Raw genomic sequence first — 13,696 nt, forward strand, 5'->3', positions numbered from 1 at the left:
TTCCTCTTGGTTTTGAAGTTGTGGTTTCCTACATTGGTGGATGTCATTGGCATTATCTGACTCTGTTTATCTATATTTCTTTTATTCTTTGCATTTATTTTTCTGGCCCCTTTCCTTTTCTTGTTTATGTCACATTTTCTGTTGATTATCTTTTAGAATGCTATGTTTATACAAATAACAGTGTGGCTTAGAACTGTTGTATGTTTGCAGTCTATTGCTCAAGCCAACTGTCTGCATACAATGGTTGGGCAATAACCTAATAATTGAAAGTTGTGAAGAATTCCCATATTGCTTTTGTGTGAATCCCATGGTTGATGTTTTTTTTTTCATCGTTTTGGAAGGGGTCTGATGTATATTTTCAATAGGGTAAGTGTGAGGCATACTTTCTGTCCCCAACCAGATCCATCATTTTGATTTAAGAATTTTACATTTGTAGATAGACCAAGATGCTTTTGTTTTGCTGTTAACACATTTCCAAACAATTCAGATAAAGTGTACCAAGAAACATCATCAATAGAAATATCCATATTTTCAGTCTACAGATTAGGGACTTGCAGCTTTAATTAATAGGACATAATGTTGAACATAAAAATTCTGCAGTATCATGAAATAATATAGCTCATAAATCCAGTAGAAAAGCTTTAATATCATGCAACTTTGTCAATGCTTCTCTCATGGTTGAACGATCTGTGGTTGAATGAGCAGCACACGACAAACCAACATGTATTATGGCAGTAATACACTCTTCAGTTTTGATTTTCCAATGGGACAAAGTATTGCTGCTAGTACCGATGCTGTTAATGCCACCAGAAGAACTAGTGAAGATGCTATAGTCTGTACAAGCATCATTGTTAAAAAGCCGTTTGTCAGCCATATCTAAAAATTGATTTATGAGCAGTGCAGATGCCAACTTATTCTGATTTAAACCTTCCTGAAACATGTCATCAGTGGGTTTCTTTGCTGTGAATATCTCAAGCAGCAAAATTCCAAAGCTGTAGACGTCCCTACTTGTTGAAATTCTGCTACCTAAACTACACTCTACAACAAAATAACAGCACATTAGAGTAATGGACACCCGCACTCAAAAAATTGTAATACTAGTCATAAAGGGAAAACAATGATTTGGACAGTTTTAGTTGTGTGTGGTACCTGGAGCAATGTAACCAATCGAACCCTTTAGTCCAATTGTGCTGCTTTCATCCTCTGATGGATTCTTCCAAAGGAACCTTGCCAGTCCAAAATCTCCCACATGGGCTCCCATATTATAATCTAAAAGTACATTTGCAGGTTTCAAATCACAATGGACAACAGGTGGATCACAGTCATGGTGCAGATAATTCAAGGCTGAAGCTACATCTATTGCAATATTTAATCTCTGGATCAGAGTCAACGCTAACCCAGAGTTGGTATCTTCTGGATACAGCCATTTCTCCAGGCTACCATTGGACATGAACTCCATAACCAAGGCCTTGAATTCAACCCTCCTTTTGTCAATGCTTGAGCATGAAGTGATAACCTTCACAAGGTTTCGATGCTGAATGTTCCTCAACACTTCACATTCTGCATTGAAATTCTCAGATGCTTCACCTTGTTGTAAGTCAATAACCTTCACTGCAAATATGGTGTTGACCCCATTTTCACCAGTTCTGAAAACTCCTTTATATACAGATCCAAAGCCTCCCTTTCCTACCAAATTTTCTGGGGAGAAATCATTTGTAGCATGCTGGATGTCAGAGTATGATATCTTTGGCGGCAACGCCTTGAAACAAGGAGATGGAAAAGTTGTTCCTCTCCTCTTTTTCTTGTTTTGGGAGATCAGCATCCATGTGATACAGGCTGCACACATTAACAGAGTAAAGCTGGCAACTGGAATCACAATCTTGAGTATCAAATGCCTATTTGACTTCACTTTTGTGATACATGTGGGGATTCTCAGCTTTCCTGCAGCCTCAGGGTCACTACCACAGAGCTTATTATTTCCTGTAAGAGAAAGCCAGGTAAGGTTCATGAAAACACCTTTTCTTGGAACTGGTCCTTCCAAGTCATTGAAAGACAAATTTAAGATCTGCAAATACAAAAGATCCTGTAACTCTTCGGGGATTTGTCCAGTCAGACTGTTGGAAGAAAGATCCAAGCTCTCTAATGCTATTAATTTACCCATCGACACTGGTATGGCCCCTGAGAGTTTGTTTGTGGCAATATTGAAACTACGCAGACTTAAGCAAGAACCAATTGTCGTTGAAATATTTCCTGACAGCTGGTTATTAGAAGCATCCAGGACCTCAAGGTGTTCCAAACTTTCAACTAGGGCGGGCAGAGAACCACTTAGTTCATTATGCGCCAAATATATCTCGATTATATCAAGAAGTCTGAAAATTTCCTTGGGTATGCTACCATTGACCCTGTTCTGTCTTAGACCCAGTCTCTTTAAATTCTTGCACTCTCCAATACTTGTGGGGATTCTACCAGAGAACTGGTTGTACCCCATTGTCAGCAAAAAGAGTCGTGTAAGATTGCCAAAGATATCTGGAATTTCTCCGGATAACATATTATTATCAACCAATAATCTCTGTAGTTGCTGAAGTTTTCCTAGGGAATTTGGTATCATACCAGTGAAAAGATTTTGGTGTATGTCCAAGGCCCAGAGATTTTGAAATCTTTCAAATCCTTTGGGAATGCTACCAGTCAGAAAATTGCTGCCAATGCAAAATTCAAGGAGATGAGTAGAAAGATTCGCAACTGAAGTTGGAAGTTCACCAGCTAGCTGGTTATCATTAAGATATAGAAACTCCAACTGTGTAGAGTTTGCTAGTGAATTAAATACCTGAAGATTAAGCTTGGTGGTGGAAGAGAGATTATTCAGGCCAAGATGTAGGAGTCTAAGATTATTCATGTTACCAAGTAGAGGAACTGGCCCTTGAAAGTGGTTTGAAGAAAAGTCTAGGACTTGAATTTGTGAAGCATTAGAGAAAGAACTGGGAATTGGCCCTTCCAGCTGGTTATGTGCTAAGTAGACTTCTGCCAGGTTTGGAAGTGCAAGGCCCATATCAGTTGGTAGTTCTCCAACAAGCATATTTTCTGCTACAGATAAGTAGATCAAAGAAGAGATGTTGTAGATGGAATAAGGGATCTTTCCCTCAAACTGATTCTCTGAGAGCTGAAGTCTTTGAAGATTATGGAGATGACCCAGCTCATTTGGGATTTTGGCGAAGAATTGGTTTCTTGCTAGGCTGAGAACAGTAAGAGAGGTGAGGTTTCCAAATGTTGGAGCGATTACACCTGTAAGGTTATTCGCTGCAACGTCAAGAATTCTGAGTCTCGGCAGATCTCCAAGTTCAGATGGAAGGTTCCCAATAAGTTGGTTGTGCTCAAAATAAATCTCCTCAAGGTTATAACAATGAGAAAGACCAACTGGAATTCTACCATTAATGGAGTTTCTTGCAAGGTTAATATTCTGAAGGAGTGACAGATGGCTAAAATCCAGTTGAAGTTGGCCATAAAATGAATTGTTGGAAAGATCTAGTAATTGGAGGGAAGTGAGGTTGGAGAGTCGAGGGTGTATCATACCAGAGAGCCCATAACCAGCAAGACGAAGTGACAGAACTCTAGTTCCGTTGTTGGCACAAGTGACACCAAACCAAGTGCAGTGAGATGAATTCAGGCTCCACCCAGAAAGAACATTTTGGGAGTCAGAGACTATGGACTTGAAAGATAGAAGTGCGAGAGTATCTGTATCAGCATCAATAGCCCCTACCCTGTTCGTGCTGCAATATGGAATAATTTGAAAGGGGAGGAGGACAAGCAATGAGAAATAGAGATGTTTCTTCATTTTTGAAAGAATGGTCATTGAATTCAAGATTTGCAGTCTATATTTTAGCTGCCAGCACATGTTAAGGCCTGATGTGTGTAGGAGGATAACCATTGAAAAGTTGAATTCAATTATCAAACAAGGGCAAATTATTTATTAATCAGCCCCTGTTAAGAGCAATGTAACTTCCTCCTAACCATGTCTCCTGACAAGATATGAAAATGACCTTAAATTTATATAATTATTTTCCAGACCTAGCTTCTGTCTTATTCTTCATCCTTAGATTCCATAATGAGGGAGATGCCATTTTTCTGTATTAAGTATCAAGAGGGAGAGTCGAGCTTAGCAGCAGTGGATGGCTGAAATCATTTGATCAATTCTGATTTCTGCAAAAGAAACAGAAATCTGTTGATTAATTGGTCGATTGTGCTCCCTTTTCTCTTACTATGCAGGGTATACTAGAGAACAATGACCTCTGGTGCATAGTTTACCCTTTCAGATATTGTTAGGAGGAAGATACCACTGCAACTAGTATAGAAAGAGGGCGACAAGCTAGACTGATAGTCCTTTGACTTTTTTGTTAGAATGCCTGAGAAATGTTATAAAAAAGCATGTTATAATAATCCCAAATGCTGTCAAAGAAAAACAAATCTGAAAGTTTCTAGCTGGATTGAATAGTCGATGGATTCATATCAATGGTATTATTTCTTAAAATTTTTCCAAGGAGAATGTACTTGATCCAAGTGCTATAAGAAGAATAAATTTAGCTTTTAATTTCTATAAGACTACTAATTTGAGATCTGTCCAAAATAGGTGTCTGCCTAAATGGATTGATCTCAAGACAAAACAATTAATCCTTTTCGACAGTTGATTGTGATCCCTCCTCCCCTTGGTTGCCATCTCATTTTCTTGCCAACATTTCTCTCTCTATTGTTCAACTTCTAAGTCAGTAAGAGGCAGAGAGAAGTAGGTATGAATTCTCTCTATTCTAGACATTTATTTGATTGTCTCCCACCTTTGGGATTTGTCTCCCGTTCTGACGATGTTCATGACTCTTCATTTATGGATTTGAGCCTTTTCGAGTATCTGCATGTCTCTTATGATATCACTTTATCTACACCCTCCTCACCCACATCACAAATATTTGATATAGATCATGAGATTGCACAACATGATTCAGATGATGACTTGTCTTCTAATTATGATTCGGACCCCATTGATCAAAGAGTTTCACCTACTACAGAGGACACATAGGTTGTTGATTTTGGCACAGCAGATCAGCCTAGGGAGTTGAGGATCAGATTGAATTTATCTACAGATGAGACAGACAACCTTATCCAGTTGCTTAGATCGTATTTGAACATTTTTGCATGGTCTTATGAGGACATGTCAGGCCTTGATCCATCTATTGTCCAACATCGTTTGCCACTTCTGCCCTATGCTAGACCGGTTAAGTAGAAGTTGAGACAATTGCACCATTGCTAGAGCTTGCAAGTGAAAGAGGAGATTCAAAAGCAACTCAGTGTAGGATTTTTATCAGTGGTCGAGTATCTCGAGTGACTAGCTAATGTTGTCCCTGTTCCCAAAAAAGATGGCAAGGTGAGAGTCTGTGTTGATTTCCAAGATCTCAACAAGGCCAATCCTAAGGATGATTTTCCTCTCCCACACATCGATATGCTAGTTGACAGTATGACAGGTCATTCGATGTTGTCCTTTATGGATGAATAATCCCGGGTACAGTCAAATTCTGATGGATTTAAAGGACATGGAGAAGACGTCTTTCATTACCGAGTGGAGTAGTTATTGCTACCGAGTCATGTCATTCGGGTTGAAGAAAGAAGGAACTACTTATTAGAGAGTAGCGACCACCCTCTTCCATGACATGATGCATCGAGATGTCGAGGTTTATGTAGACGACATGCTAGTGAAATCCCGAGATAGAGTAGACCACTTAGCAGCCTTTGAGAGATTCTTTGAGAGGATCAGATAGTTTAGATAGAGACTAAATCCCAATAAGTGCACTTTTGGAGTAACTTCTGGGGTGACTTCTGGGGTGACTTCTGGGAAGCTACTAGGATACATGGTCAGTGAGAGAGGCATATAGGCAGATCCAGATAAGATCAAAGCCATCCTTGACATGCCTGCACCGAGGACCAAGAGAGATATCAGAGGCTTCTTGGGTAGACTTCAGTACATCAGCCGATTCATCGCCAGATTGACAGACATCTATGAGCCCATTTTTTGACTCTTGAGGAAGAGTTAACCTATTGTTTGGGATGATCAGTGCCAACGCGCATTTGAGAGGATCAAAGAGTATTTATTGTCTCCTCCAGTCTTGGTGCCTCCTACACTAGGTTGTCCTTTACTCTTATACCCGTCGGTCTTAAACGTAGCCTTGGGATGCATGTTGGCTCAGCTCGATGATTCGGGCAAGGAGCAAGCTATTTACTATTTGAGTAAGAGGATGCTAGATTACGAGACGAGATATGTCATGGTTGAGCGCTACTGCTCGGCATTGGTTTGGGCCATTCGCAGACCAAGACACTACATGACCGAGTATTCGATACACTTGATATCCCGTCTAGATCCCCTGAGATATTTGTTTAACAGGCTTGCTTTGGTCGGACGACTTATGAGATGGTTGGTACTTTTGACTGAGTTCGACATTCATTATGTCACTCAGAAGTCTATCAGAGGGAGCATTGTTGCAGATCACTTAGCCTCATTATCAGTTTCCGATGGTAGAACCATTGATGATGATTTCCCGGATGAGGATGTTGCTATCGTGACTAGTTTTTCGGGTTGGTGCATGTACTTTGATGGTGCGACCAACCATTCTGGATACGGGATAGGTGTTTGTTGATATCCCCTCATGGTGACCACATTCCTAGATCTGTTTGTTTGGCATTCTTGGATCGACATCCTACCACGAACAATATTGTTGAGTATGAGGCTTGTATCTTAGGATTAGAGACATCTCTTGAGCTCGGGATTAGACAGATGGAGGTGTTTGGTGACTCCAATATGGTATTGAGACAGATTCAGGGTGAGTGGAAGACTAGAGATGTGAAGCTTAGGCCTTACCATGCATACTTAGAGCTACTGGTTGGGAGATTTGATGATTTGAGGTACACACATCTGCCTAGAGCGCAAAACCAGTTTTCAGATGCCTTAGCTACTCTAGCTTTCATGATTGATATTCCTACCAAGGCTACTATTCACCTTTTACTGATCGAGTTGAGATTTGTTCCTGCCTACTATTGCTTGATTGATGAGGTAGAGTTTGATGATGGCTTACCTTGGTACCATGACATATACCAGTTTCTGTGACTTGGTGCATATCTTGAGACTGCCACAACCAAGGATAAGAGAACATTGAGACAGTTGGCCATTTGATTTGTGATTCGTGGAGAGACATTGTACAGACGATCAGCTGATGAGATGTTATTATTGTGCTTGGACCGCGCCTCTGTCGATCGAGTAATGAGAGAGGTTCATGCGGGAGTCTGTGGACCACATATGGGAGGACACATGTTAGCCCATAAGATCATGAGGATTGGATATTTCTGGTTGACCATGGAGACAAATTGTTGCCAGTTTGTTTTTAGATGTCCAAAGTGCCAGATACATGGGGACCTCATTCATTTACCCCCTTTAGAGTTACATGCACTAACTTTGCCATGACCATTTTCAGTATGGGGTATAGACATTATTGGGGTCGCTAGTTTCATCAAATCACACATTATCTATTGCCATGGAGTCCTTCATGAGCTGATTTCAGATAGAGGAGTGCATTTCAGAGTAGATGTCGACACTTTATTATAGAGATACGGTATCTAGCATCATAGATGGTCTGCGTACAGGCCGCAGACTAATGAGGTTGTAGAGGCTGCGAATAAGAATATTAAGAGGATCTTACGGAGGATAATTGAGACTTCTTGGGATTGGTTAGAGAAGCTCCCTTTCGCATTGTGGGCTTATCGGACTTTTTTTCATGCCTCTATAGGAGCCACACCCTACTCTTTAGTGTATGGTATTGGAGCAGCAGATTCCAAAGGAGTAGCATTGGAGCAGTAGATTCCAAAGGCAGATTGGGCTCAGGCTCGATTAGACCAACTCAATCTCCTAGATGAGAGGAGATTGATGGCAGCATACCATGTTCATGCTTATCAGAGGAAGATGACCCGTGTATTAAAAAAACAAGTTAAGCCTAGACTGCTACAGAGAGGTGACTTGGTTCTAAAGATCATCAGGGGATTGATCAAAGATCCTAGAGGAAAGTTCAGACTCAATTGGAGCGGACCTTACTTCATTAGGGAGTTGACCCCAAAGGGCGCTGCATGGTTGATGGATTTAGATGGAAACCGATTCTTGGAGCCAACTAACGTAGATCAGCTGAAGAAATATTATGTTTGAGACCATGGTCGCAGGATGGATAACCATCATTTTGGTTAGCCATATACCTTGTTATTCTCTTTTGACATACAGACCATTGTTAGCCCATTGAGCCTCGCATGTGCATTATAGTATTTCTTTTTTATTGCCTTGCTCACTTTTTTTTTTTTTTTTGCGTCGGGATAGGGGCCCTTTAGTGTATGCATGCATTGTTTGAGAGTCTCATGAGTCTTGGACCTACAGGTGCATCTTTCTCTCATTATTTTTCCTACCATCACTCTACTGCATTCCATCTTATCTCATTGGTTGTGTTCTTCATCTCTTCTTTTTTATTCTATCTACTGCTTGTTTTTCTTCATATTCTCTCCACCTTGAGTGGTGATCATCCTCAATTCATTACATGGAGGACAGTCACATCATTTCCACTATCTATCATACGGACACTAATTTAGAGATCCTTAGTTTGAGAAGGTCATCTTGTTAAAAAGAGTTTTTGTTGCACTCGAGAGTGTGTCTATCCTTTATTGATATCATCTTTGGGGTTCATTTGTTTATGTTCAGGGTATGTGCATTTGTATGTATGTAAAAAAAATGAAAAGAAAAGAAAAATAACCACATGTGTGTATGTGCATAGTATTCTCCATCATTGAGCGTGTATATTGATATCTGAAGGTCATTTTATCGAGTATATTTGTTGTTGAGAGTTTGTATGTGAGCTTTTTGAGATCCCCTTTTCTTTGCATCCACTTTGTCATATTTCTTTGAGAGTGAGATGAGTGACCTTCTCCTAGGGACTCTAGGTCATTGTCATTTCCATCATTACATTCATTATTGATGTGACTTCACTCCATGTTTGATTTGAGTTGATCATCACTTTTCTTCGTATATTTATTGTTTCGCTATCATCTTTGTCATTGCTTGTGATTCATCCTCTTCGCTTCACCCCCTTGTTCTTTTCCTAGACTGACTTATTCTAGATTTGATATTTCCCTGGCATCATTCTTGCGCATCTCATTATCAATTTGATTTGCTTCATCGTCTCATTATTGATATTATATTCACGTTGGGCACCTTCAAGTCCATGGCTCACGAGATTTTCTATACATGTTGCATTTCATACATGAGGGCATGAGTTTTGATCATTGGGTATTTGGGCCTAGTTTCCCTTCATTTCTATTACTCTATCATCCTAGCCTATGTTACGTCCTGTGTCTTAAGACCACCCTGAGGCCATGGGTTCAGATGTCATCTTCGACAACCCCTACTTGGACAGGTGTTTGAGATTTGGTTGATATTTAGATATCGTCATGCTTGTTCTTCTGAGAGAAGCCTCTTTGATGTTTGAATCTAATTTAGCTATGGATTTGGATGACTGGAACGCACATTTGATGATGGATGATTTGATGTTGTCCTATTTTTTTTTTGATTTACCACACATCTGATATCATACTGGGGCATATTCCATTTCGATTGAGATTTATAGATCTTCATGGAGTTGCATGCTTATCCCCACTTACGAGATACACATTGAGACGATGACCTATTTGTTATCTTATCATGATCTTCTGGTGGAGCCTCTTTAAGTCAGACCCACACTTTTCGGCCTTTAGATGTCATCGTACTTCTTCTTCTGGAAGACACCTTATTTGATCATTGGATTCGATTTAGCTATGGATTTGGATAATTGGGATTGCATATTATGATGGATGACTCGATGTTGTCTGATTTTTCGATCTACCATACATTTGATGCCATATTAGGGCATATTTCAGTTTCGATTGAGATTTACAGATCTTTATGAAGTTGCATACTTATCCCCATTTATGAGATACATGCCGAGACGATGACCTACTTGTTATCTTATCATGATTCCCAAGTGGAGTCTTTCTTAGGCCATTCAGTTAGGCTCACACTTTTCAGTATTTAGATATTATCATGCTTCTTCTTTCAGAAGATGTCTCCTTGATGTTTAAGTTTGATTCAATTGTGGATTTGGGTGACAGAGATCACACATTGATGATGGATGATTTGATGTTGTCCGATTTTCGACTTATTCCACATCTGATTCCATACTAGGGCATATTTCCATTTCGATTGAGATTTACAGATCTTCATGGAGTCACATGATCATCTCTACCTACGAGATACACGTCGAGATGATGACCTATTTGTTATCTTATCATGATCCCCCAATGGAGCCTCTCTAGAGCCATCTAATCAAACCCATATTTTTCGACATTTGGTTGTCATCATGTTTCTCATTCTGGGGTACACCTTTTGATATGTGGGTCCGATTCAGTTATGGACGTAGATGACTAGGATTGCATATTCGATGGTGGATGATTTGATATCATCTGGTTTTCCGACCTATCACACATTTGATGCCATATTGGGGCATATTTATGTTTTAGTTGAGATTTGTAGATCTTTATTGATTTGCATGATCATCCCCAGTCACGAGATACATGCCGGGCCGATGGTTTGCTTTCATTTTGTCTTGATTCTCCAATGGAGCCTTTCTTGAGTCATTCAATCAGGCTCATATTTTATGATATTGTCATGATTCTTAGATGGAGTTATCTTAAATGCATAGACTTCCACGTCATCATTTCGGTGGAGTACATGTCAGATCTCTTATACATCCCCCATTGAGTTATTCTCGAATTATCAGGACAGACCGGATGCCCTAGTCACTATACTGGGGCCTATTTTTTTTTAGCTATGGAGATGATTGTTTTCTCATAGACTTGTTATGGTCTTCATCACTCGACCGAGGGATATTTATTTGCATTACTGGTCATTATTTCAATGATTTTTGTCGAGATAAGCCTCTAGAGGAGCACAACCTTTAGGTTTTGGCTGTCCCACTATCCATGACTCTTTCATAAATTGTTATGTTGAGGTCGCGGTAGTTACCCCAACGGACTATCCTCTTGAGACCCCTTAGTGGATCATTAATTTAAGATGACGATGGACTCCTCCAGCATAACATTTTGAGTTAGAGGTGTTTAACTTATTGTGACACATCATCAGGCCTCGTGATTTAGTTGGATGGATTGTGAGGCCATACTTATAGTCGATTTGATCATTCCGACTTGTTAGAGAAACATCTTTTAAGACTCATGGAGTCTCTTTCAGACCCTTTCATTAAATTAAGAGTTGTGGCGGCACGCTACACTGAAGCATATTTCTCTTCTCATCATTTCCTTGCAATTCGGCATTCAGAGCCACCATCTCTTCTCGGTTATGACGTTCAAAGTTGTCTTTCTCAATTTGACATTCAGATATGTCAGTTCTCAGGTTTGGCGTTTAGAGCCTTCATCCTTTCCAGTTCAGTGTTCAGAGCCATATTTTCGGTTTGGCGTTCAGAGTCGCATCTCCAATTTGGCATTTAGAGCCACCATCTCTTTTCAGTTACAACGTTCAGAGTCATCTTTCTCAATTTGACATTCAAAGATGTTAGTTCTCAGTTCGGCATTTAGAGCCATGTTTTCGATTTGGCGTTCAGAGCCACATTTCCATTTTGAAGTTTAGAGCCGCATCTCTAGTTTGGCGTTCAAAGAAACCATCTCTTCTTAGTTACGACGTTCAGAGTCGTCCTTCTCGGTTTGACATTCAGAGATGTCGGTTCTCAATTACGGCATTCAGAGCCTTCATCATTCTCAGTTCGGCATTCAGAGCCATGTTTTCGGTTTAGCGTTTAGAGCCACATTTCCAGTTTGGAGTTCAGAGCCACCATCTCTTCACAATTACGACGTTAAGGGTCGTATTTCTCAGTTTGACATTTAGAGACGTCATTCTCAGTTACGGATTTCAGAGCCTTGATCCTTTTAAACTTGGCATTCAGAGCCATGTTTTTGATGTAGCGTTCAAAGCTGCATCTCCAGTTTAACATTTAGAGCCGCATATCTAGTTTGGTGTTCAGAGCCACCATCTCTTCTCAGTTACGACGCTCAGAAGCGTCCTTCTCAGTTTGACATTCAGAGATGTCAGTTCTCAGTTATGGTGTTCAGAGCTTTCATCTTTCTCAGTTTGGTGTTTAGAGCCATGTTTTTGGTTTGGCGTTCAGAGCTGCATCTCCAGTTTGACGTTTAGAGCCGTATCTCCAGTTTGGTGTTCAGTGCCACCATCTCTTCTCAGTTATGATGTTCAGAGTTGTCCTTATCAGTTTGACATTCAGAGATGTCAGTTCTCAGTTACGACGTTCAGAGCCTTCATCCTTCTCAGTTCGACGTTCAGAGCCGTATCTCCAGTTTGATGTTTAGAGCCGCATTTCCAATTTGGCGTTCAGAGCCACCATCTCTTCTCAGTTATGACGTTCAGAGTCGTCATTCTTAGTTTGACATTCAGAGATGTTAGTTCTCAATTACGGCGTTCAGAGCTTTCATCCTTCTCAGTTCGGCGTTCAGAGCCATGTTTTCGGTTTGGCGTTTAGAGCGAGATCTCCAGTTTGACGTTCAAAGCCGCATCTCTAATTCGGCATTCAAAGCCTTCACCTTCTTCAGTTTGGTGTTCAGAGCCACCATATCTTCTCGGTTATGATGTTTAGAGTTGTCATTTTCAGTTTGACATTCAGAGATGTCAGTTCTTAGGTTTGGCATTCAGAGCCTTCATCATTCTCAGTTTTGCATCCAAAGCCATGTTTTCAATTTGGCGTTCGGAGCCGCATCTCCAATTTGGTGTTCAGAGCCACCATTTCTTTTCAGTTACGACATTCAAAGTTGTTCTTCTTAGTTTGACGTCCAGAGATGTCAGTTCTCAATTACGGCATTCAGAGCCTTCATCTTTCTCAATTCGGCGTTCAATACCATGTTTTCGATTTGGCGTTCAGAGTAGCATCTCCAGTTTGGTGTTCAAAGCCACTATCTCTTTCTAGTTTGATGTTTAGAGCTACCATCTCCACCATATCTCTCATAGTTTGGCATTCATAGCCATATTTTTAGTTTGACATTCAGAGCCATTGTTTATTCCTAGTTCAGCATTCAGGGCCATCATGTCTTTCTTCTTATTGGAGTTCAGAGCCACCATTTATTCCAATTTAGGCGTTCAGAGTCATCTCTCCTAGTTTAGGAGAGTCGTCCCTTTTAGTTTTGGCGTTCAGAGCCGTTGTGCAATCAGGCATTTGGAGTCACCATATTTCATTCTTTTGGTGTTCAGAGTCATTTTTCCTCAGCCTTGTTATCCATAGTCATGGCTCCTGGCATTCATATTCACTAACATTGCATATCTTGCCTTCACAATTTTACATTCGTCTTCATTTTTCTCACCTCGTTTCCTTGTGTTTATCGCTTGTTCATCATGCTCTTCTAGACTTCCCTTTCCACTGCACATGACATAGTCCTTTGAGTTCATGGCACATATTTCGATCATGTTGCTAGGCACCCTACACTTAACGTTCTCATGTAGTTCGCATAGGGCAGTCCCCTTTGGACTTATTCTCTCCTATACCCCAAGGTGGTTTGACCGTTACTCATATCTGACATTGATCTTCGA

At 40.3% G+C, this 13,696-nt stretch overlaps 1 protein-coding gene across 1 annotated transcript; it reads right to left on the reverse strand.

The window, feature by feature from the left end:
* Nucleotides 1-399: 399 nt before the first annotated feature.
* Nucleotides 400-3,789, reverse strand: LOC117906198 (probable LRR receptor-like serine/threonine-protein kinase At3g47570). The gene is made up of 2 exons (XM_034819175.1): nucleotides 1,150-3,789; nucleotides 400-1,038 (listed from the first exon to the last, which is right to left on the reverse strand). Exons 1-2 carry the CDS (start codon nucleotides 3,563-3,565, stop codon nucleotides 620-622), a joined length of 2,835 nt encoding a protein of 944 aa, XP_034675066.1. The 5' UTR covers nucleotides 3,566-3,789; the 3' UTR covers nucleotides 400-619.
* Nucleotides 3,790-13,696: the final 9,907 nt, after the last annotated feature.

Source organism: Vitis riparia, chromosome 18 (assembly GCF_004353265.1).
Source record: "Vitis riparia cultivar Riparia Gloire de Montpellier isolate 1030 chromosome 18, EGFV_Vit.rip_1.0, whole genome shotgun sequence".
NCBI lineage: Eukaryota > Viridiplantae > Streptophyta > Magnoliopsida > Vitales > Vitaceae > Vitis > Vitis riparia.